Source organism: Stigmatopora nigra, chromosome 4, assembly GCF_051989575.1.
Source record: "Stigmatopora nigra isolate UIUO_SnigA chromosome 4, RoL_Snig_1.1, whole genome shotgun sequence".
Lineage (NCBI taxonomy): Eukaryota > Metazoa > Chordata > Actinopteri > Syngnathiformes > Syngnathidae > Stigmatopora > Stigmatopora nigra.
Genome location: NC_135511.1, coordinates 12,598,558 through 12,621,363, shown reverse-complemented (window position 1 = coordinate 12,621,363; position 22,806 = coordinate 12,598,558). Strand labels below are relative to the sequence as shown.

Below are 22,806 nucleotides of genomic sequence, written 5' to 3'. Positions count from 1 at the left end.
ATCATACCGTGAATAAATCAAACATATCAATGCACGGACGCGTAATAAATTGGGTTTTATATAGGAACCTTTAATACATTTTACTCATTTGAACAAAGTCAGTTTTACATAATTTACCAGCTCTTTTAAATACAAGTTTTCATATTTAATTTACATTGACTAAATCTAATACATTTTAATATTCAAGCCATCATTGTGGTATCAGCAAATGAAGTAGTCCAGTATTCTTGCATACAAAAATGAACTCATTTTAAAAAAAAGTAACAGTGTATCCAATATAACATATTTTGTATTGGATATTGAAAAACAAGCACTTTGCAATGCATTGTACAGGTTGAAGAATACACACGGCAACACACAAGCAGCAAAGTTTGTTGCTATTCAAATATTCCCTCCACTGTTGTTCTGTTTAAATAAAGGGAATTTAAATACATTACATTAGTCACAACTAGCTGAAGCGTTTAACAAGAACATTACCACTTCAGGTGTTACCAAAATGAGCATTTATAATCCACAATGGACAGGTTTCTATCTGAATAAAGAGATCCACATCTAGTCCAAGTCAAAGCTTTTTACTTTCCCACCATGTAGTAAGTGGTCCATCGGGCAAGAAGCAAGGCACCAAAAAGCACAGTGTAACTGAAGAGGACAAATTTGATGACTTCTCTGAATGTCCGCAAGAAGCGGATAAACAAAGGTTCACAATCCAGATGCACCTGTTGTGTTTTCTGCCTTGGGGCAGCAAAAGTCAGGTGTCCCAGGTTCCCGTCTTGTCCCATTCTGCAAACACACACTTGCACATTTTAAAAACAATGACAAACTAAATAATTTATAGAAATAAAAGCTACCCTATTAGAGGACACACTTATGTTGACAGTTGGTAAATAATTTATCTGCATATTGCACTAAAAGGTTTCAGTATTGATCTTTATTCACAAAAAACAGCCCATTCTGTATGTTTAGCCCTCATAAATCTACTCTCAAAAGTATGAACAGGGAATTAACGTTAAAAAGGAAAGGGAACAAGGGAAAAGTACTTGAAGTTGACGCAAAGTCCAGTTTTCGAGTAATCTTATAATAAAAAATCCCATCACTAATTGTATGCTAGAATAGGACACTCCATCAAAACAATGTATTGTTTATTTGTGTTATATCTATTAGAAATAATTCAGTTAAACCCACAGATCATTTAATATAATCCAAAACAAAACAGCAGTCATCAGATATTTTAAGAAATAAAAGCTTTTAAACAAGTCCTACCTTGATGTTGCTACAGCAGGACTGCACCGTTCAGAGGGTGGACTGGAACACTTCTAGCTGTGAAGTTAACGGGTGCCGCCTCAAGCCTTTCAACTCCCAGTCAAGGAGGAGCCAAAGACAAGAACTGATCACTAGGATCTTCCTCCACTGGGATTGATCCTAATGGTGCTTATGTCTCCTGTGCACCTGCTCCTCGAACAGTCACGCCCTAGCATTTTATATGAAACTCGTCAAGCAAATCTTACTCATAAATCTCATTAGAAATAACAAATAAACATGGATTTATCCATTAAGTGTACACCGAGTACGTCCTGTCAGCAGGTAGCCCTGTTTATACTGTAAAGACAAGGAGTTGCTATTGACTGAAGATCTAAAAACCCCGCTGCCACACAGTTATTCTCTGCCGGAACATTGAGCAAATGGCCCCCTAATTCAATCATTGTCCTATGCTGTCAAATGATAGGATGCTGAGGCCTGAGCACTCCAGACGGCCCCAGAGCATTATCGGCTGATAGAGGGAGGCCTGCTATGCGCTAATTGCTCCTTCCGAGGGTTGGACCGATGCTTACAGCTAATACTTTCGCCTTCCTCATCAAAAGCCACTGTGCAAAAAAAGATGCATTCATGTCAGTTGCAACAATAATTCTGCAGATATTGAATAAGAGGGACTAGTTAAACCTCATGGTTTAGTAGTTATGTTTCATTTGGTGGGGGAAAACATACAAAACAAGTTACAATAATGCAAATTAAAAAAAAAAAATCGACATTACATTTTAGACACATTATGAATCCATGATTTAAATTAGAAAGTACTTTCTTACAGTAACAGTCCCATTATGCTTCCTTTTCCACTGCACCAGTGCAAGCCAGTAACAGAAACGGCTCCATCTGTTCCATTCAGTGACACACCTGTGGCATGCTTATTTTGACATGAAGACTGGTCAGTCAAAGGGTCGTTAGCTGTTTCTATGTGCGTCACAGTTGACTCAGTGCATCTGGGCTTCGGGTCGGTCCATGAGGGATTTGATCCAAGATGTACCGTTAATCAGTTTGGTTGTAGCTATAACATATTCCATCCCGCTGTCTTCCATTTGGGAAAGGAAACGGAGAGCTGCTATTTCAGCATATGTGACTCCTCCCAGGAAAAACACTAGTGTTGTTTTATTTTCCCCCTGCTGGCCTGCAAGTTAGTAGAAATAACACATGCATTCAGTTTCCTCATTGGAACTGTCTATACAACATTAGCGCACCTAATTTGTTGAACAATTTTTCAGATATAAAGTACTATACAACTACAAAAGGTCCCTACTACAAAAATATTTCCATTTATAAGCACCAATTTATTCATCAGCTTTGCCAAGATTCTCCTATTATCACATCAAGTCTGCTTTTATGCGGGCAAGCAGAAACAAGCCACTAAATCTAATTTCACGGCTTTAATTAACATATTGCAATGTGTCATTCCCATCAGTGGTAACACATCCATCTGCTATTTGGAAGTACTGGCAATGGAAAAATTCTACCCTTTTTTTTTTTAACACATCTACACAAAGACTAGTGCAAATGGACAGAGCCATGGTGACAATGGTAGCCAAGTGCAATCCATTAGCTCATTCAGCCTCTACCCATCACATGAACAAAGCCTGACTCTTATCTACATCATGCAGGCAAAGACCCTGTTGGAAAATCATGTTTACACTGCAGCTTACGTTTTTTGTGGAGACCAGCAGGCAGCTGTTGGCGCTCCTCAAAGTGCGGACCCGGGAGCATCTTTAGCACCTCCTCGATGCTCCGCCAGCCTGGCCTGGCCAAGACTTGAGTGAGTCGGATGCTTAACGGAGCATAGCCGCTATATACGTATGAGATGTCATTGGGGTTCTGGGAGGAAAAAAAAGATCAAATCCAGTATAAAATATATCCATGTCAGTGAAGCATGAAATCTCCCCTTTGGTCATACCTGCTCATTTGCATCCTCCATCCATAGCTTAAGGGTCTTTCTAATGGTAGGGTAATTATTCCTTGAGCTAGTCTGTTGTTTTAGGAGACCCCCCTTTTCCAGGTTGTTTAGTGTTAGGATGTGCTCATAGCCATAAGTCTATAGAGAGATAAGACACAGATAGACACAAATTCAACAGGGAATAAAGTCATACCTTACACAACAATAATAATAATAATAAAAGCATGAACTGCACAATAACTTAATTACATTTTATCCTAAATCCTCATTATTTTTTGGAAAATGGTATGATTTTTTTCAATTGTTCAGGCAACCTTGTAATTACATTTATTTCCAATTCCTTTAATAAAATTAGCAGTATGGTGTTCCCTCGATTATCGCGGCCATGTCTAGTCTACATGAACAGCGATATTTGAGGGATTACTGAAGTGTACTTAATGTAATATAATTCCACCATTTATAGGCCCTTTTGATATTTTTATTGGACACTACCTGTAGAATCTCTCGCTTGTAGTAGTCAAGGACCTTCTGTTTAAGGCCATTGTTACAGACTGACTGCATACACACAAGGCGCAGAATCTTGTTGAGGGGATCTTTTTGGGCGATGCGATCTTCAATGTACGTGTTCACCTGGATTTGAAAATGCCTCAAAGGTTATGTGCAAAATAGCATTCTCCACAGTTGCACTTAAATCTCTCTTTTTCTCAATACCAGTGATTACTACTTTACAATAGTTTGGCTGAAAAATAGGTTCAAGTACTAGTATGTACCTTGTCGGTGTCAACTCCAGTCATGAATTCCTGTTCCACAGTTAAATTGTCAAAGAAGGCCTCCGATGCTGAAATGGACAAACCCGTGAAATGTTGGTACTGAATCAGATGTGTGAAAGGAAGCTCAGAAAATAATTATTTACGCACTTGTGATGTCCTTTATGAGTTCTGCAACGGATGTGTGGTTGGCCAGGGAGCTCCGTGCTGCTTGCATGTGAGGCAACTGCGATACAAACTGCTTAATTTCGCCAACAGTTTTAGCATTGTGGCGCTCCTGTAAAATAGGACCAACGTGACAAAGTGTCGATATTTTAGCTGCTGGACTTCTAATAGGATAAAAACACAACTAGAGACATGTCTACGCTTTCTAATGGAAATAGTACTTTATCTTATCTTTTGAACATAGCTATCAACTCTTCAATTGTATGGATTTTTCCTCAAGACCTTTGTGATAACATGGCAAATTACAAACATGATTTTAATTCAATTTCAGATGCCACAAATTGTCTAAGTAGATTTTTGTCACTTTAGTGCTTATCTTTGTACGGAACATCAGTGTGTGTAGTAACCACGTAAAAGTGGCTTAAGGGCAAAAAGAAGGACCAACCTCAAAGGCAGCAGAAATAATTTTGGCCTTTTTACTGAGCGCCGCTCCAACAGCATTAAAGTTTTTGTCACGGATTTCCGCATAAAGTTCCTCTGCTGAGTTGAGTTGCAACTTCTTGGCTTCCGTCGGCAAATCTTTGCTTGCTTCGCCTTGTTTTTTCTGGGCAAACTTTTCGGGTGGCAACTTCACATAACCTATCAAAGCAAAAATAATAAATTAACTCAGTGACAAAAGGAGTAAGAACATTTGAGTCCATATATTGAAAATGTCATCCTGACCATTATTGATTCCGTAGAGCTCATCAATGAGACCTTCATATGTGAGCTGTGTGGCCAGAGGTGTTAGCAGGTCTACATTCCGGTCCAAGAGCAGTAACGTGTCAAACACTGGCAAGATCTGATTCTGAATACCTGCAAACTCCCTCTTCATCCTCAGCATCATGTTGGCAACATGCTAACAGATGCCCGAAAAATGACAACCAATATATACAATTCATCACCAAATCCATTGCTTTGTTATTTAGTTAGGTCGGTTTTCAATTTACTCACCCGTGCACACTCTCCTTTTCCATAAATTTGTGGAATAGTCCCATAGAGTGCCTGTAAAGTCATAAGACCCTTGGCTGTGTGGTAAAGGCTTGTTTGGTCATTTTCCAAGTAGCACTCCTTTCAGGGGGTTCAAAAGAAACTGATGTTAGATTCAGCACAACACATAAAGCTTTGAATTGGTTGGCATGTTACAGAACTCATTTTAAAACAAATGCCTGCCAATTGATGATTAAATAGTCATGGCAGTTTAAGCCACTGACTGCAATCTCTAACGTGACCACTTGATGTCGTTAAATCGAACATGTATTGAATGCAATTGACTACATTCTCACATCCTTATTCACAATGTAGTACGTGTATTTAATAGAGGAGATTCATAGTACGTATTTTGAGATTTTTAGGAGCACATGCTACATTTAAGAGATTTTTTTTCTATATATGAAAACATGAACACACCCTGAAGGCACTTTCATATTCCATTGAAAGCAGGTCGCCATCATACGGAATGAGGTCCAAGATATACTCCTCAATGTTGATGAAAGAGCCTAGCACGCCGAGCTCCTTGAGTCGTTGTTCACAAAGCATACTCTGGCGAGGCACAAACAAAATGTGGAATTCACGTGCTACGTGCATCTTATCTTCACTGAAAAAAAAGAAAAAACAACAACACAATGGGCAGTGATAGGTGTCTGTTCGGATGACAATGACAGAGGTCCATTTAAGTTCATTATAACCACCTGAATACATTCTCTGCAATGATATCCATAAGCTCTAGCCTGGGTCGTACAAAGAAGATAATGTTTTTGACGTCGGCAGAGGGGAGCCGACCACTTTTGAGAGTGAACATCTTCTCCACCTCATGTTCCTGAACAAAAGACTCAATAGAATGATGCTGCCACAACGTTAAACCAATACAACAACACGAAAAATCAAAAGTGCAGTAATACAACAAGAAGAAGATTGATAGTTTTAACAACAACAAATACAGCACGCTGGTTTAGCTATACAAATATACACGAGGAGTTAAAACACTTACCTTAAGTAGGGAATATTGTGCTATGAGTCCAAAAGGTCCAGTCAAATATTCATCCCACACTATAGCCTACAAAGCAAGAACACAAACAAGACACAATGAAAGACTTAAAATAATTTTAAAAGCAGCTTTGATAGTTTGTAGTCAATGCAAAAAATTCTCAAGGTTTTTTTTTCGTAAATTTCTAAATTACTCATAAGTAGAGATGAAACTACTACACTTTAGCAAACTATGTTGACAGCTGCATCACGCCATATCTGTGTCTGACTTATTTACCTTGTAAAAACAGAGCAAGGCAAGTCATTTTCCCTTCCATACGTACTACATATTTACCTTGCTTCCTGCACATTTGTCCAAAAACTCCCTTAGCTCCTTTCGTGCTGCTTCTCTTAAAATGTTTAAATTGACTCTGCCGTATGATAAGTGAGCAGCCATTTTGCAGTGCGAATCAGGTGACCCACTGTGTCATGTGACCAGCGTTACCTTGTGCATTACGACATAAAACTGACCGAAGACAAGAAATTCTTCAGCAACAGATTTTGAAAAGTAAATAATCCACAAAATGACTCGTGGTAAATGATGTATTTTGAGTAGCAATTTAACTCACGACTGGGGATGCACATTGGATAATTATCCTCACGTGGAAGCTGTTTTTTATTGCATTTGATTGTGATATAAATAAAATAACAGTACAATATCTGGTTAGTACTGCTGGGACTAGTATTTGCATTGCATAAAGTGAATGTGATAGATTTTCTTGCGTATATGTTCTCTCTTTGCGAAACAAAACAAAAGCGATTCGGCAATTTAGTGCAACAAACAAGCTATCCTTTAGGTGGCGTAACCACTCAACTTTCTATTCACTCGACTCAATAAAAGCAGAAAAACGATGAATTTTCGAATCTCATTTCAAGACCTTTTTGCCTGTAACTCGTTTCAGAATATCATCAGATCTATTTTTAAAAATGAAATATTTTAATGTTTCCAAAACGAGTACAATGACAAATTTACATTGCATTCCATCACAACAATTTGAAACACATGGTAGAGCTCAAATGAAACTATTCAGAGAGCAACGTTTTTTCCAACGTGTGTGTTAAATAAAAAGAAGAAAGAACAAACGTTCCAAATATTGAAATAGTGTCCGGGTTTACTATTCCAGACACAATTCGATCAGGTGACTGTCCGTTTATGCATTAGCGTTATCACTTCTCATCCAGGGGTTTCCTTCCCAGCGAATCAAGGGCTTTCCATCCTCAGCGCAGGAAAAAAAGGCGAGTTCCCATGCACACCGTGTCTTTTGCCACGGACGACCCTTCCAGGCTGCACATTAACACTCGGGTTCCGGTGTGGTGACATGCACCATGCGCATTGACTGATCCTACTCATTTTCATCACATTTTCTCCACAAGTGACTGGGAAGAAGATGCTGCTCTGGATTCTCAGGTGCGTTTTTGTATCGCTTAAAGGATGTCAAAATATTGAAATGAATTGAAAACCTTTTGTGAGGCTTACACTTTCGCCCACTGACTTGAATGGTGTCAACATTTCATTCACAAGAGAGGATGATCGGTGTTGATTTACGAGAAGCGTTTATCATTGTCTACTTATTAATTTGATGGGACAGATAGGGGCCAATTATACACTGAGTCATCTGAATGAGAAAAAAATGGCAATTTGTGCGGATCACTGCGCAGAATGACGCTCCTGTTAATTAACCTGGAAGCATCAATAATGAGCATTTTTATTTGATTGATTTTATTTTAGAAAACACATTTTCATGCAAACCACAATCATCATTCATGATCTAACACACAATGGTGCTGATGGTGAATTCACTTCAAGATACCGTGCTTCAGATGGTATGATAAGGTGCTATTTTTACACCCTCTTAAAATGTATCTTGAACGTGGCAGGCTCGCCGCCCTCATGCAGTGCTTGCTTCCTGGTAGTAGTCAGATCTGAAATAGACAACAGAAACTGGTAAGCCATGTAGGACACTGCGTGGTTGGTTCCCAGGGCGTTGCTGCAGGATTTTAGACGCTCGATGGAAAAACCTCAATGAAGCCTTTCTAGCTCAGATGTGTACAGGGCGGGCGCATGTGGATTCCAGGAGGGTCACTGAACAGGTGCTTGTGTCACCTCCTTATTTCCTTTTGATTTACCCGTGCATCTACGAGTTGCCACCTTTGTCAACGGATACTCATGGGGTTGATGAAGGAACTGGTTCCACTAACTCCTATGACCCTGAAGACAGAATTAAATGGGGGAGGGGGAGAAAATCCTGAATACTATTCTGTATGAGAAATCTCTGCAGTTACCTCATCTTACAAAAGAACCTACAAGTATTGATTGGGCAAAGATGTGTATGATTGGCCTTTTACTATGTTTTCAGTAAAGATGGAGTGAAAATGTGTGCGAGGGTGTTCTTACGAGATAGCTAGAAACAATGCATTATTTAAAACAGAGGAATTTATGGCGAGCGTTGCCAGATAGAAAAAGTCCCTAGTGTGTTTTTCTACTGAACTTTAACTCTGACTTTTCACAGTTAGATCTCTTCTATTAGATACTCTGACATGATTTGTAAAACGAAGACCCATTTACAGTAGTACTGGACAGGTATAGCGACCGCCATGATCAAACACATTGATGGTCACACATGCACTCCAATTGTGCTAAGCCATTTTGGTTCCTCCTATCCTGCTGTTACCATGGACACAGTTGGTGAAAGGTGTATGTGTGCTACTCACCATCTATTGTATTGATACAGAGTCCAATATCAGGAGCTGTCTTTTTTTGTAGAAAGATTTCTTCTTTTGTTTAAATCTGAACAACATTATTTTGCTATTTGCTGTTGGTCTGAAAACGGGAGTGTCTTTATCTTGAAAGTCTCATCAATGCAGTGGGTGAGAATCAATGCCTTTTTCAAAGTCGTGATTAGATCTCCTAAGACCCTCAGGGGTATTGGAAGAGACTGAACTAATTAATAATGCCTTTGGAGCAAGTCCTCCTCTGAGACCATGAGAGCAAAGAGTATAAGAAAAGTCCAAAATTGACATTTGGTTTCCCTAGATGACTGTCAAGTTAATTATTGCTGGAACATTGACGGTGCATCAGAATTCATTCCAATTGACCTCACCTCTATTTGAATTTTGGATTGGTTTTCTCTTCAATAAATGGACATGTTCAATGTACAGTGTTATATATTTTTTCCACATTATCACATTTCGGCAATAATTTATGAGACAACATATCTCCCACTAAAATTTGCTATGCGAAAGGCTTGCATATAGCTTTTTTTTTTTTTTTGGACCGCAGACTTGTAAGTGCTGATTTAATGCTGTGTTCGACAGTCGTGATGCAAGATAAATGGAAATAAATGGCTTGTGCATCAGCTTCCAGTTGTGTTTATTGGGATAACCATCCCACAAGCAGACACCAGCTTGAGTGCTGGTAATTGAAGGCTCTAAATATGCTCTTCGTTTCCTTGCACAGTTCTAAAAATATATGATTGGATACTGTTTTGAAGTGCGTAAAGACTGAAAGAAATGTATAAGTCATCAGAATCACAATGCAAATCAAATGTATTTTCTTACTTTTTCCCTCTTCCTTTGTCCAATTTTTGAGATATTTCTTTTCGAAACTGTCTTGATTGGCAGTGTTGCAGCTTCAGCCTCAGATTTTGTAATCCCAACTAAAAGTGTGATGTCTTTGAATGAATTTTACCTTCCATGTTTACATATTTATTCTCTTCCACTTTGGGAATTTATGTAGGCTAAACTGTTCTTTTGGTGTTTTGCTGCACTAAGCCACTAGATCTGTTGGGCATTCATGCCTAAATGATCCAAATACATTTGAATAATACATTGGACAATTGGATGAATGTTAAAAGTTCAACACACTATAAAGAGTTCCTTTGCTTAGATGTATATTTTTCCTTGGAAATGCACGAGAGATTGCAGTGATTGATTTTTACCCATCTACATTGGTGAAAATGCAGAGTAAGATTTATTCGCCCTTGCCAGAGCCCTTTGCTCTTGCGCCATTCTAATTCATTATACGTTCCACTGATTTAAGAATGAAAAAAAGGCAGCACGAATGACTCGGCAAGTCTCTCGGAGGGGGCGAAGGCCACAGCCGAATTAGCAGCAGGTTAGCTTGTTGGACACTGGATGGTCTTTCCTGTTTGTGCTCCAACAATGCGGGACTTGGATGCATGCCCACACAGACAATTTGGTTGGATCAGTGCAACACTTGTCCTTTTGAGAGGTGAGGAGCCCTCACAGATGGTTTTCGCAGATGGCGCCCACCAACGTGACTGTCTGAGCTAAACATATTTAGTTGCTTCAGCACCTCTTTAAAGACAGACAACTTTACTGTTTCCCACGCAGAGTATTAGTACCCGCTTAATACCTACCCACTGTGGATGTTTGATGATCTGAAAATCAGAAAAGTTGCACAAATGCATTGAGAGAGGATGTACACAAAGTGAAGAGCACTGGGGTTTGAAGTTGTAAATAATTAAGAAATGCTGAGTGATGTTTTCCTCCAGCAATGAAGGGCTGCATGGTGCAATGCACTCTTGTGCAAGTCCACTTTTCTTTATGGTGTTTGGAAATGTTTTGTCTTTTCTGTTGCATTTCTGGAGAGTAGAAATCTAGTATATGATCTCTCATTGTCTGTAGGACAGCATATTATTGTTGTTATTTACTGTTGATCCATAATGTGGTAAAATAAAGGAAAAATAGCAAATTTCCCAGCACATTACTGTTCTGAATTTCTTCAAAGATTCTTTTCACTTTGATTAATATTGGACAACACTGCTATACTATAATTAGAATTCCTTTTCATTTTTTGACTTTTTATTTATGGGTTGGCTCTGAATAAATGAAGCTAATTACGTTCCATCCCTAACAACTTTCATCTGCATTTAGCATATCTGAAATGGCCGCGAGGTTTGATTTGGTTCTTGTTTTTCTGTATACAAAAATGCATCTATTGCAGGGCTTCATAAGATGCCAGTCAGTCTAGAAAAGATGCTGAACTTGGCAGCCCTATGAATAAAATTCCCTAACATTATAGCATTGTATTGGTAATTCACTTTTAATATGCATTTGTAAAAGCTTTTCAAATTGCACAAACCGTTCTACACTGGTAATTTAATGGACTTGTTACAATACAAAAAGTCAGCTTGATATCATCGCTTTTTATATTGAAATATATTCAAATCATCCGAATAATAGTATTAAAAATTGGACTGCAGGGACTGTAAGAAAGTTAAACCTTAACAAATGGAGCCAAAGTTGTGCATTTAAATGTTGATCTCCAATTCTCATTAACCTGCTTTAGAAATGTCCTTTTTCAAGCCTCACCTGGGAATTCTTGCCCTGAATTTTTAATAGTGCCATTATAGTCAATATCTTACAAATGGGAGCCATATTAGGGTGTACTACAAGAAACTTTGATGGCCGACATACTCGTTCTATTTTTAGAATCAAAAGTATGCTATAGAATAACTAGAGGCAATTATTTCCTTAAAGATTATTTTAAGCAAACTATTCCTTTAAGAATAACTAAAAAAAGGCTTTGGTGATATACGGTTTGAACAGTGAAGAGACCTGTCAAGAGCAGTTGATGTGTTTTATGGAAAATCGAAGCTCTCTGTAAAAGTAATGGATATGCTTCAATCCTTTCTTCCAGCAACATCGGCAACTTTTACAAAGAAGCATCAGAGTTTGTCACTACTGACAGTGAATCAAATCCTCTTGACACATCATTTGGTTTCCCAACCAGAACCAGTCAACTCAATTATGTCTTCTAAATGTGAAACATCATGTACAAGTATTTTTTAAATTCAAAACAAGACCATTTAAGACAAATAACATCATCTTACAAAAATCCAACAGCAATAACTGTCACTTGAACAAATAAAAGTCTTTATTAGTTCTTTTTATTGTATTTTTATTTGTAAAAAAAAACTATCCTGTTGAGCCTGGAGCTGTTTGTCTTCCCACACCATGTTATATGCTGCCATGACATCACTAATAATCCCAGTATCCCCGATACTGGATGAAACCAGCATTGTCCTGCCCTCCTTGTTGTCACGATTATATGCCTACTATCTCTTTTATGGAAGATGCTTTCCAAACGCTTTTACTTTCAGTAAGCCTGCAGTCATGAGTCATACACCTGCTATTCAAAGTCACATCAATTTGTGCTGCTAAGTCTTACATTCACCCCAACTAAACAAGGAGAGTGCATGACCATGTTTCTAAAAATGGCTGACAGATGCTTTGTGCGTAAAGTGTGCTTAGGGAGTACAGACGTAGATTTCTATTGACTATCTTCCTCGGCCTTTAAACGCCTCGCGAAACTGCTCCCTTCTTCTTCCTACATATGAAATTCCATACAGGATGTGGCTGCATGAATGGCTTGATCTTTATGATTTATTTACATTATGTGCTAATTCAACGGTCTCAAACTGGCGGACCCCAGTCCAAGTCTGGACCTCGATGCCATTTTGGTCTGGACTATCAAACATTTTTCAAATGAATGAATTGTAATATTATTACTAATAATAATAATATTATTTTTTTGACATTTTTGAATAGGCGAAAGCACCAAAAGCGCAAAAAATACAATGAGAAAACAGAAAATAATTTATCAGAAAGCACAGTATGAGATACAACACACTACATGGGTAATAATACTCATGCAATTTCTTTTTTTCCCTTGTAGATTAAAAAAAACATGTCTGGCGGACGTTATTATTGTTAAAAAATGTACAGTATTCTTTATACAGCACTATATTATTCTTTTCTTGTTGCACTTTTCAACATTTTTCCATTGATCAGCCCAGAAAAAGTGTGTTGCACATTGCTGCAGTGGCATCACAAAAGGAAAGCCCTCACCCAGTATTGCAGTTTTACGAGGAGTCCAGCAAGTTTGCTGCTATTTCTTCCATCTCACAGGCAGGGCGCTGAAAGATAATGGGTCACAATGTGTGGCTCGGATGCACCATTCATTGCATTCAAAATGATCAGGCAAGTGAGGGAGCGCAATCTTTAAAGCTCTACTGAACTGTTGACAGGAGAATGCTATTGATTTTATTTTTTTTCCACATTCTCACTGTTCATCCCTTTACTGCTATACAGTGGGAACACGATTGCCGTATGCACCATCACTATTCCTGACATCACCTCCAGGAGCTTTTTGTTTGGTGCAGCCTGCAGCGCTTCACAGTTTGGTGCTACTTGCCTTCAGGACATTGACTGCGCACCTGACACAGAAAGATGTCTAAATTCTCACTAAGAGTTTTAGGAGAAATCTCCACTCACAAAAAATAGACTGCAAAGTATGAGATTGGAGTTTAGTTTGTACTTCTACAAAAAATGGAATGAATGCTCACTGCAAAATAACCTGTTTACCTTTGAGATGCAAAGTTAGGGCATTCAAGGGGGAATTTCAAAGCAACATAGTCTTTGATCGTCTTTACACTCTCGTGCATTTTAAAACATTTTTTCATTTGACTTCATTGCCTTATCTTAATTTTTTTTTACCTCACTTGATTGATTCAGTTTATTTTTCCATTTTGTTTTCCTGAGTTTTAAAAACTGTCCAGTTTTTTGTGTGTCTAAAATGAAACATTTATTACAGGCCACTAAAATATGAGTTGTGTGCTGAAAATATATCTTGGAGTTTGAGCACATCTGTATGAGTGATTAAAACAGAGAAGGAAATAGTTGGCTGTAAATATGAATCCGGGAAATGTGCTTATCTTGCAGTTGGTGTTGTAGCAAATATTTGATCAGTTTCAGGCCTCTGAAATCGTTTGAAGTGTGCATCTGAATGGCACTGTGATTATGATCTGAATCAGTAATTTGACATCCTTTTGATTCATTCCTTTCATCAGTCTACTGCAATGAAATCAATCTGGTGGTTTGCCAATTAGAGCTTTTCACTGTTTCAATCCATTGGGCAACCTGTAGTGGCACTTAAGTTAGCGCTGCTTAAGATGAGACAAAAACAATGGAAAAGCTAAATGTGCGTACTAGAGGATTTCAATCTAAAACTAACCATTCTTTTAATGACTCTCCATTGTACTTTTCCCTGTACGCCTTCCTTCGCAAGCTATTAGTTTCCACTAATTAGGCACAACAATCTTCACGATTTATGGCAGTTTCAATGTTGTTGGATTTTTACCTTGCTTTTTGTTCTGTCTTTTAGAATGTGTTAGTGTTGCCATGACTGACACGGTGATGAACAGTAGCTCGGATCGCTAGATTCCCAAAGACGGGCAGAGAACCATGCAAGCCAGGTGAGCAGGATTATTAGCAAATGTTGTCATTTAGCTGTATAACCTCCAAAGACTAATCCTTTGTTTGAAACTATATCCTTCTATTGTGCCATCTCTGACAGTGTTAAAGACCAGTAAGTAGATACAACACCTCCAATATCACGCTCATCTTTAGTGGGGCATTATAAACCCTTCTTATTTTTAAATAATCTAGATTTTCTGTTTTTTTTCTGAATTTGTACAGAAACATTTAAGGGAATGGGTTAGGTTATGGGTTATAATTTGGAAAGAAGGGGAGTATAGTAATCTTTATGTGTAGTATTGTTTTTTTTTTTTTGGTAATGACATCTTCATTTTTAATGGGCGCTCCCTCACAATGTTTTTATATGCCTTTGTTTTGTTTAAATTACGACATGATCTACTATTTGGCTGACAGGGGCAACTGGACCATGCAGCCAGGCCCCGCCCCTGGATCTGCTCCAGAACTGACTGATGAAGAAAAAGAAATCATAAATGGCGTGATTGCACGAGCGGAGAAAATGGAGGCCATGGAGCAAGAAAGGATTGGGTGAGACACTTCAATTATCCGCCGTATGGAAAGGACATCAGCGCATCTGTTCAATACGTTGTAGCAATTTCTTTGTGAACCACTTGTAAGGAAGTCCTTAGTGACACCAGGTGTGCTTCTGCAGGCGCTTGATAAACCGCTTGGATGACATGAAGAAGACGGTGTGTGGGGATGGGCTGTCTCGCTGCGTCCTTTGTGGGGAACAGCTGGGAACACCTGGGGTCAGCTCAGTGGTGTGTGAGGACTGCAAAAAGGTAGGTGCTTAAAGAACTCAAAATGACAATTTCACTAGACATTGGTCATGTTTGAATGCTGGCTGTTGTAGCTGAATTACTCAATTTGATTCATAGCCCATAGATAGTCTTGACCCTTATGATATGAACAGAGTTTTTCAGAATTAAACTGTTCATAGGCACTGACTCAACCTCACCGCAGTAGCAAACTTGACTTATTCAATATGATGCATAATACATTTTAGGAATTCCCAGAGAGTCTTGACCCTCTAGAGGTCAATGGTAATTTGTGATGCCAAACGTGTTACTTGGCACTTTGTCACCCTTGCGTAATGATATTTCTATTTTCTTGGTGCCTAGAACATGTGTACCAAATGTGGTACTCAGTGCGGCAGTAAGCCCCGTGCCGTGTGGCTTTGCAAGATCTGTAGAGAACAACGTGAGGTGAGTACATCACGCTAGGAAACCAAATATATCAAATAACATGTATTTTCTCAGGTATGGAAGAGGTCCGGTGCCTGGTTCTTTAAAGGATTCCCCAAACAATTCCTTCCTGCACCCATGACATTATCCAAAACGAAAGACCAAGAGTCCTCTAAACCCCGGGAGCAGGCAACTCTGCAACAAAAACCCGGTAGGTGCAGCAGTGCAGTGTCTCTAATCTGTATACCTTTCATAGGTTTTCACCTGGTGATATTTATTGATGCTGCAGCCCATATTTCAAGTGTACATTTTTTTCCTCTTTTCCAGGTCAAAGTCAGAATCCTCCACCGACCAACCAGGTTTCAGGCAAGTAGTCATTTCACTGGTTTCATGTGTAAAACCAGAAATTTCTTAAAATAGATGTTGAAGACAAAAACATTTTGGGATTAATTTAACATCAAATACTCCTATTTAGGATTGCTGGTATGGGTATACTGGCTAAAGTTTGACATGTTTTACCTCCATTCATCTCCATTCATTTTCACCTATTTTCCCCCCAAGGGCTTCTCAGTGCCAATGCATGAAATACCTTTTTTTGACATGATGGAAAGGCTATGAACTTCACTGTGGCAGTACACTGCTGCAGCTTTTTGTGTTGAATGTAGGTCAATGCCTTTGAACAAAAAGCTGCAACATCAAAAGTATCTAAAGAGACTGGGGAGTTATTAAAGATTCTGCTGCAGTGAGGGCTTGAAATGCGAATATGCACGTTCCCCTCGTGAATAGTGTGTGTTTATGGCTTTACTGAATTATGCTTGTTTTCAGGAGCAGAACTGAAGGGCCGCGCTGGTTACCCACCTGTGGCCCCTAAACCATCAGTTGCTCGCGCGGCCACGGGCCACGCTAGCCTCGATGAGGGGGACCAGGGAAGCCCAATGGTGATGAAGAGAATGGTGCCCGTTCAAAGCTCCAGACCGCAGCCCGTTGTGGCGCCCTCCATGACTCCGCAGGGTGAGGGCCAGCTGGGCCGGCCGCTAATGGATGGTCTTCAATTTGGAGCAAAGCTATATGCTTGCGTGTGTGTGTGCCTATGTGTGTTTTTAGGTCAGCCGGGACGCGAAGGAGCTGCTTACTCTTCTGGCGCAGTCCCTCCAGAGCCGAGAGCACCTCCTGCTATACAAGAGGACAGAAGGCAGCCCGCTGCTTACAGTGCTCCTCCTGCCCGACATCAAGCTCCCCCTGCAGCGGAAGAGGAGGAGGCCAATGACTATGACTCTGATGAAGCGAGTGAGTTGAGACCTGATGTTCTTTTAGAAAGTGCTTTGATCAACCATTTCAGATAAATACACTCATACTTAGGGGCAATTTAGAGTGTCCAATCAGCCTAACATGCATGTCTTTGGAATGTGGGAGGAAACCGGAGTACCCGGAGAAAACCCATGCAGGCCCGGGTAGAACATACAAACTCCACACGGGTGTACCGACCTAGATTTGAACCCAGGTCCCCCACTGTGAGGCCAACGCACTAACCACACACCCGCCATAATAGCAATTTTATTAATCATTGTTCTATCTCACTACAAAGGTGCTATTGGTTCAATAGTAAGACCATGATTATATAATAGCATGCAGTGTATATGTTGTAATTCTAAGTGAATTTTCTTGGTGTTTTTCAGCCACTCTGGGCTCTCTAGAATTCAGTTTGATGTATGACCAGGAAAGCAACAGCCTTCATTGTAGCATTCTGAAAGCAAAGGTACATCTGATTCAATGTATGCATTCATTTTTAAAGCCATTTTATTAGTAATTAAGCAAAGCATCTTTCAGTGTGTTCACATAAAATACTTGATTTGGTGTTTTATGTGCCTCTTTGTTATTTTGAATACTTTAATAATAGTATTTTTTTAACTTAATTAGTTCAAGTGGAACATAGCTGCTAAAGCTCTTAAATAACATTGTTGGCATTGGACATGATTTCTCCTTTTTATCACTAGGGCTTGAAACCAATGGATTCTAATGGATTGGCAGATCCGTATGTGAAGCTTCATCTGCTCCCAGGGGCTAGCAAGGTTAGAAAAGAAGTTTTCTATACTACTTTAAATATAAATAATTATGTATTTTTAATTAGGAGAAAAAATAATAAGGGAACATGGCATAGGGTTTGTTCTACAAGCTCAAGCCTGACATCTGCTGGTTCTGAAGAATGAAAATAATTTAAAAAGAATACATTAAATCATGACTAACATGTCGGATCAAGTTGTCATGTTGGCACTTAATTAAAAAAATGACGCTCAGAAGCCTTTATGAGTCTTATTGTCTTTTTTTGGTTTTATCAGTCAACAAAGTTGCGCACAAAGACCTTGAGAAACACCCGCAACCCAGCATGGAACGAGACTCTCACCTATCACGGTCTGACAGATGATGACATGCAACGAAAGACCCTCAGGTGGATACTGTAGTCACACTCTGTCTAACTTGACATAGACTTTACAGTCAGTCAATTCTTTGTGCCACAGGCTGTCTGTCTGTGATGAGGACAAGTTTGGGCACAACGAGTTCATTGGAGAGACTCGAGTGGCACTGAAGAAGCTGAAATTGAACCAGAAGAAAAATTTTAACGTCTGTCTGGAGAGAGTTGTTCCGGTAAGTGACAGCAATTTGCCTTCTTTGTTTCCTCTTCTGATTCTTAATCGATATAATGTCTTTTTTCACAGACCAAGAGAACAGCAACAGCTGGTGGTGCTCGGGGAATTGCTCTCTATGAAGATGAGGTGTCCTTATTTTTCAAGAGAATAACTAAACGCAACAGATTCCGCCATCGTTTGTAATGCAGTCTATCATAAATGTGTCTTTTTCTTGCTCTTGTGTCTAGTCAGCAAAAGATGGCGGCGAAGCAGAGGAACGTGGTCGTATTCTTATCTCCCTCATGTACAGCACGCAGCTGAACCGCCTCCTTGTAGGTGTGGTACGTTGTGTTCATTTAGCTGCTATGGATGCCAATGGATATTCTGACCCGTATGTCAAAATGTAAGTACTAGACTTTGCATTGAATGTCATTTTGGGTCCTGAATTGCTTACATTCTTATTGCTACTATTGAATGAAGTACTTAAATGTGCATAAAGATATATTTTACATAAATGGAAATGTTTGAGGGAGAAATTATATAAAATGTGGTGATACTTGTAGATTAGACATTGTCTCCGTTTATTTTATTTTTCTGGGTACACCATATACTAAACTGTTTTTTTTGTGTGTGTGTATATTTGTGCTATTTGCTGCACTTGTAGTATTCTGAAAATATGAGATGTTGCTCTTGAAAGTGCTTGAATTTGACATCAGAAAAAGTCTTACAAACCTGCTTTCTATAATTGACAGAATTCTGAAACCTGACATGGGGAAGAAGGGAAAGTGCAAAACTCAGATCAAGAAGAGGACACTAAACCCAGAATTTAACGAGGTTGGTAAGAAATTGTTTACTGAAATATCAATGTGATTTATTCCTTAAAAGTCAGCTCCCCAAATCTTGCATACAACAAATATTAGTAAATTGTGTTTTACTTCCATTTTTAGGAATTCAGCTTTGATATTAAACACGGTGAACTGGCTAAGAAGACTTTAGATGTTTCGGTGTGGGACTATGATATTGGGAAGTCTAATGACTATATTGGTAAAGCTTTTTTTTTTTCTCCATAAAATCAAATGCAAACTCAAAAATTGAGCAGCCATTACTAGCAAGTTCTCACATCTGAATTCCAACTCTCCAGGGGGCTGCCAGCTTGGCATCACCGCCAAAGGAGAGAGGCTAAAACACTGGTATGAGTGTTTGAAGAACAAAGACAAGAAGATCGAGCGCTGGCACACCTTGTTGAATGAGAATCACACCGCCAGTGATTAACTACCTGTGACAAACACAGCATGCGCTAGAACAACCCCAATCTACATTTCTTTCCTTTGGCACCTTTTATATATTGCCTGATTTGATCATTATTTCACTACATAGCGCGCAGGCACTGCTCTCACGCTTCCGACTTGTCGTTCTTTTCTCTCCTCCCTGCGTTGACTTAATCAGCCTCTGAGCAACAGAAATAAGCATATAGGTATATTTCTTAATGAATTAAGTCAAAGATAATCACATTTTTCATATTATACAAACTTTTAATATCATTCTTTCACATCCAAATTTGTATCATCAACTTGGGAAAGGCCATTTTATGCAGAATGGTTTTGCCCAAGTGCACAATATCAAGTCTATACGTACTATTCTACATTGTCGGGGACATATTATGTGGTCTAACCGAGACAGAATTGCAACTTTAACCCCTCCAAACACTTTTAAGAAGAGAGAAAACATTTACAGTAGTAGTGATCTGATATTTTTTAGAGGGGAGTGGACATAAAATCTCAAGGTCGATGTTCAAAGTAAAGCAATTATATTTTCTATCAGTGCAAGTACATTGCAGCCCACTCCTATATTAATGGGCCATGGCTTAATATAATGTATTTATTCATTGAAAACAAACTCCAGGATAAAAGAGAAATCTTTCCTTGATCAACAAATGCATTTGCTGGCAGTGCATGACACATGAATGGTTCTTGTTATAAATCCAAACAACATACCCTTATACCATACAAAAGCATGGCTTTAAAATGAAGAAAATGGCAGCAAAATTGAAGTACTAAAACATTCAGCTTTGATGACTTACTGAAATAGTTTCAGAGTTTACATTCATTCTTATAGTATTCATGAAATGTAAACAAACAGTTGCACAATTGTATGTTGAGCCTGAAACTTTGAACAAGAAAAGCAATATGTCGTAGCATCGGAGGTCACAATCAATACTGAGGCTCCTAAGAAGCAGAGAACTCACGCCTAAACATTCACCACTTTGTCTAGCGTATTTTTCCAACTGGCGTGACGTCACACCAGAGTTTAACACTTGAATATACGAGCATGCCAAACTGCTGACGTGTAAAACAAACATGAACATAATGTGTATATATATAATATATATACTAACGGCAACCATGAAAAAAAATGTTTACATACTGACACATTGCTCAGGTTAGGTTAGAAATATATGATATCCAATTTAGATGAGGCGAGTATTTGGATCTTTCACCAATTAATGTTAATTTGTGGTTTGATTAGAGCACACCAAGGTAAATATTCAATGTATATGTGGTTATCTGTGGTGATTTAATCTGTGACACTTGAGTTTGTGGGAATTAACACTCATAATGGTTTTCTATGTCGAGTTTTACACTGAATGCACACTGTGAGCGTTGGTTCACTCCTTTAGGAAATTAGTCAGGAAGCAAAGTTGCAAATGCTTTTGTCATGAGTGTGTGCAGCCTTACCTGCATGCATTGTGCTTGTGACTCTCATGTGCCTGCGGCAGTAGTGGCCCACTCTTACCCCCCAATACACCATTTGCACAATGCAGGGTTTGTCTGCCTATCCCTCTCAATTCATGGCTTTGGCGTGTGTTTACTAAATGACAGCAAAGCACACCTTCCAAAATGGGAATGACCTCAACTTCTACAGCTGTTTGCAAATGATTACAAGTACAAAAACAAGAAATTCTATGCATGGCGTTTATTGTGGTACAAAATATCTAGAGTATACAAATCTTTATAGAGAGATATGTATATGATATCTGTATATAAGTCTATAGTTATTCATGATCTATACTTGGTGAGAATAACGATTCAGTGAGTCTATTCATGTTTACATCTCTTTCCTATTACTGTTATGTAAGAGGGCATATTCTGCATGACTATGGCATCATTTGAAGAACCCGCTGAGGTGGTTTGTAAGTGTATAATTACTTGACTCTTATAAGGTAGCAGTGGTAGATTTAAGAGAGTCGGGTCCTTTGTCATCGTCTTGTTGTCGCCGCACAACATCTGTGCCCTTTGTGGTAGTGCGTAAAGCACCTGCCAGTAGCATCTTGTATTCTATTTTGTGCTGCTTTGGCCGTAGTGGCCGTTACATGAGATCAACACGATTGATTGTTTGCTTTAAAATGAGCATCCCTCAACGCATTGTGCCAATCTTTATCACTGTTGTAAATAGTGCATGCCTTGGGAACATGGATGTTTACGCACAATGTTGCATGTAAAGGTTTTGCAGAATTAATACAGGTCAAATAAAATAAATCTAAGTCAATGTGTGGTGAATTGTTGTTGAATATGTGGGTTTAAAGTGTGCTTAAGTCGAGTTTGACATCTTGACTTTTATTCCCTCACATAGGTAAAAATAAAAAGTATACTTTCAGTGTTATACTGCCAAATAAGAGAAAGGTTTTAATCAATAAAGTTTATTTGTATAGCACATTCAGAATATCCTATGGGAGTCCAAAGTACATAAAAAAATGAAAATAAGTTAGAAGATATAGGAACAGAGAATGACAGAAACAAGAGTAAAAAATAAAAGACTCCTTTAAATGTTAAACTCAAACAACCATTGGTACAAATTCAGCTTTTATTACAGATACTTTAGTTATGCTGTAGCATTATTTCTCTTTTCCAGCTGTTCGACAACAAAGGCTCTGACCTACTTGAAGCTCTCAGAAGAAAGACATCACTGAAGTGCAAAATTCAGGCAATGAGTAAAAAAAGAATTTCTAGTTGCTTTTATATGCGATTTGCTCAAGGCTGGAAAGACACCGATATAAAAGCCTTGCATTATATTAACTAAACATGCAACGACAGCAATGAACTTAATAGGGTTTACATTTCATGCATTTTTTCATAGCCAAAGGAACTCCAAATGTCTTTCAAGGTATAGAAATACAATTCTGTATCATGATTTTGTCCATCCATCATCAATCTCTGTCAAAGTAGTAAAACTCATAATAAACAGATTAAAAAAACTTCTTGCACTTTTGGTCAGCCTTTTTTGGGGTGTTGGTGCGATTGGTGGGCAACCAATTTAGGGTGTCCTCCACCTGGCAGTAGGCCTGGATAGCCCCCAGCACCCCCCGTGGCCCTTAGAAGGATGAGCAGTAATGAAAATGAAGGAATATTGAATTTACATCCAAGGATTTCTAAATGAAATTTGCCAGGAGTGCTTAAACTTTACCACATTGATTTTACATTAACCATGTT

General features: G+C 38.7%; 2 protein-coding genes and 1 long non-coding RNA gene across 4 annotated transcripts; 1 reads left to right on the top strand and 2 right to left on the bottom strand.

Annotated features, from left to right (window-relative positions):
• Positions 1 to 49: 49 nt before the first annotated feature.
• LOC144195730 (uncharacterized) lies at positions 50 to 1,717 on the bottom strand. Its single transcript, XR_013326148.1, has 2 exons — positions 1,261 to 1,717; positions 50 to 780 (listed from the first exon to the last, which is right to left on the bottom strand). It is a non-coding gene; the product is annotated as an uncharacterized LOC144195730 (long non-coding RNA).
• Positions 1,718 to 1,942: 225 nt separating this feature from the next.
• LOC144195418 (vacuolar protein sorting-associated protein 33A) lies at positions 1,943 to 6,922 on the bottom strand. The gene is made up of 13 exons (XM_077715047.1): positions 6,509 to 6,922; positions 6,179 to 6,244; positions 5,880 to 6,007; positions 5,599 to 5,785; positions 5,143 to 5,259; positions 4,873 to 5,047; positions 4,595 to 4,788; positions 4,135 to 4,261; positions 3,988 to 4,055; positions 3,710 to 3,847; positions 3,218 to 3,355; positions 2,970 to 3,138; positions 1,943 to 2,440 (listed from the first exon to the last, which is right to left on the bottom strand). The coding sequence occupies exons 1-13, from the start codon at positions 6,608 to 6,610 to the stop codon at positions 2,247 to 2,249; spliced, it is 1,803 nt and encodes a 600-aa protein (XP_077571173.1). The 5' UTR covers positions 6,611 to 6,922; the 3' UTR covers positions 1,943 to 2,246.
• Positions 6,923 to 7,306: 384 nt separating this feature from the next.
• Positions 7,307 to 21,865, top strand: LOC144195009 (rabphilin-3A-like). 2 transcript variants are annotated; one of them, XM_077714317.1, is made up of 19 exons: positions 7,309 to 7,621; positions 14,402 to 14,492; positions 14,594 to 14,605; positions 14,908 to 15,039; positions 15,164 to 15,293; positions 15,633 to 15,716; positions 15,771 to 15,906; positions 16,023 to 16,061; positions 16,521 to 16,706; positions 16,800 to 16,982; positions 17,372 to 17,451; positions 17,690 to 17,764; positions 18,032 to 18,141; positions 18,212 to 18,338; positions 18,410 to 18,466; positions 18,568 to 18,722; positions 19,072 to 19,153; positions 19,267 to 19,363; positions 19,461 to 21,865. In XM_077714317.1, exons 2-19 carry the CDS (start codon positions 14,482 to 14,484, stop codon positions 19,589 to 19,591), a joined length of 1,827 nt encoding a protein of 608 aa, XP_077570443.1. In that variant the 5' UTR covers positions 7,309 to 7,621; positions 14,402 to 14,481; the 3' UTR covers positions 19,592 to 21,865. The 2 variants fall into 2 exon arrangements, with proteins under 2 accessions (XP_077570444.1, XP_077570443.1); XM_077714318.1 differs by lacking the exon at positions 14,594 to 14,605 and having other exon boundaries at positions 7,307 to 7,621.
• Positions 21,866 to 22,806: the final 941 nt, after the last annotated feature.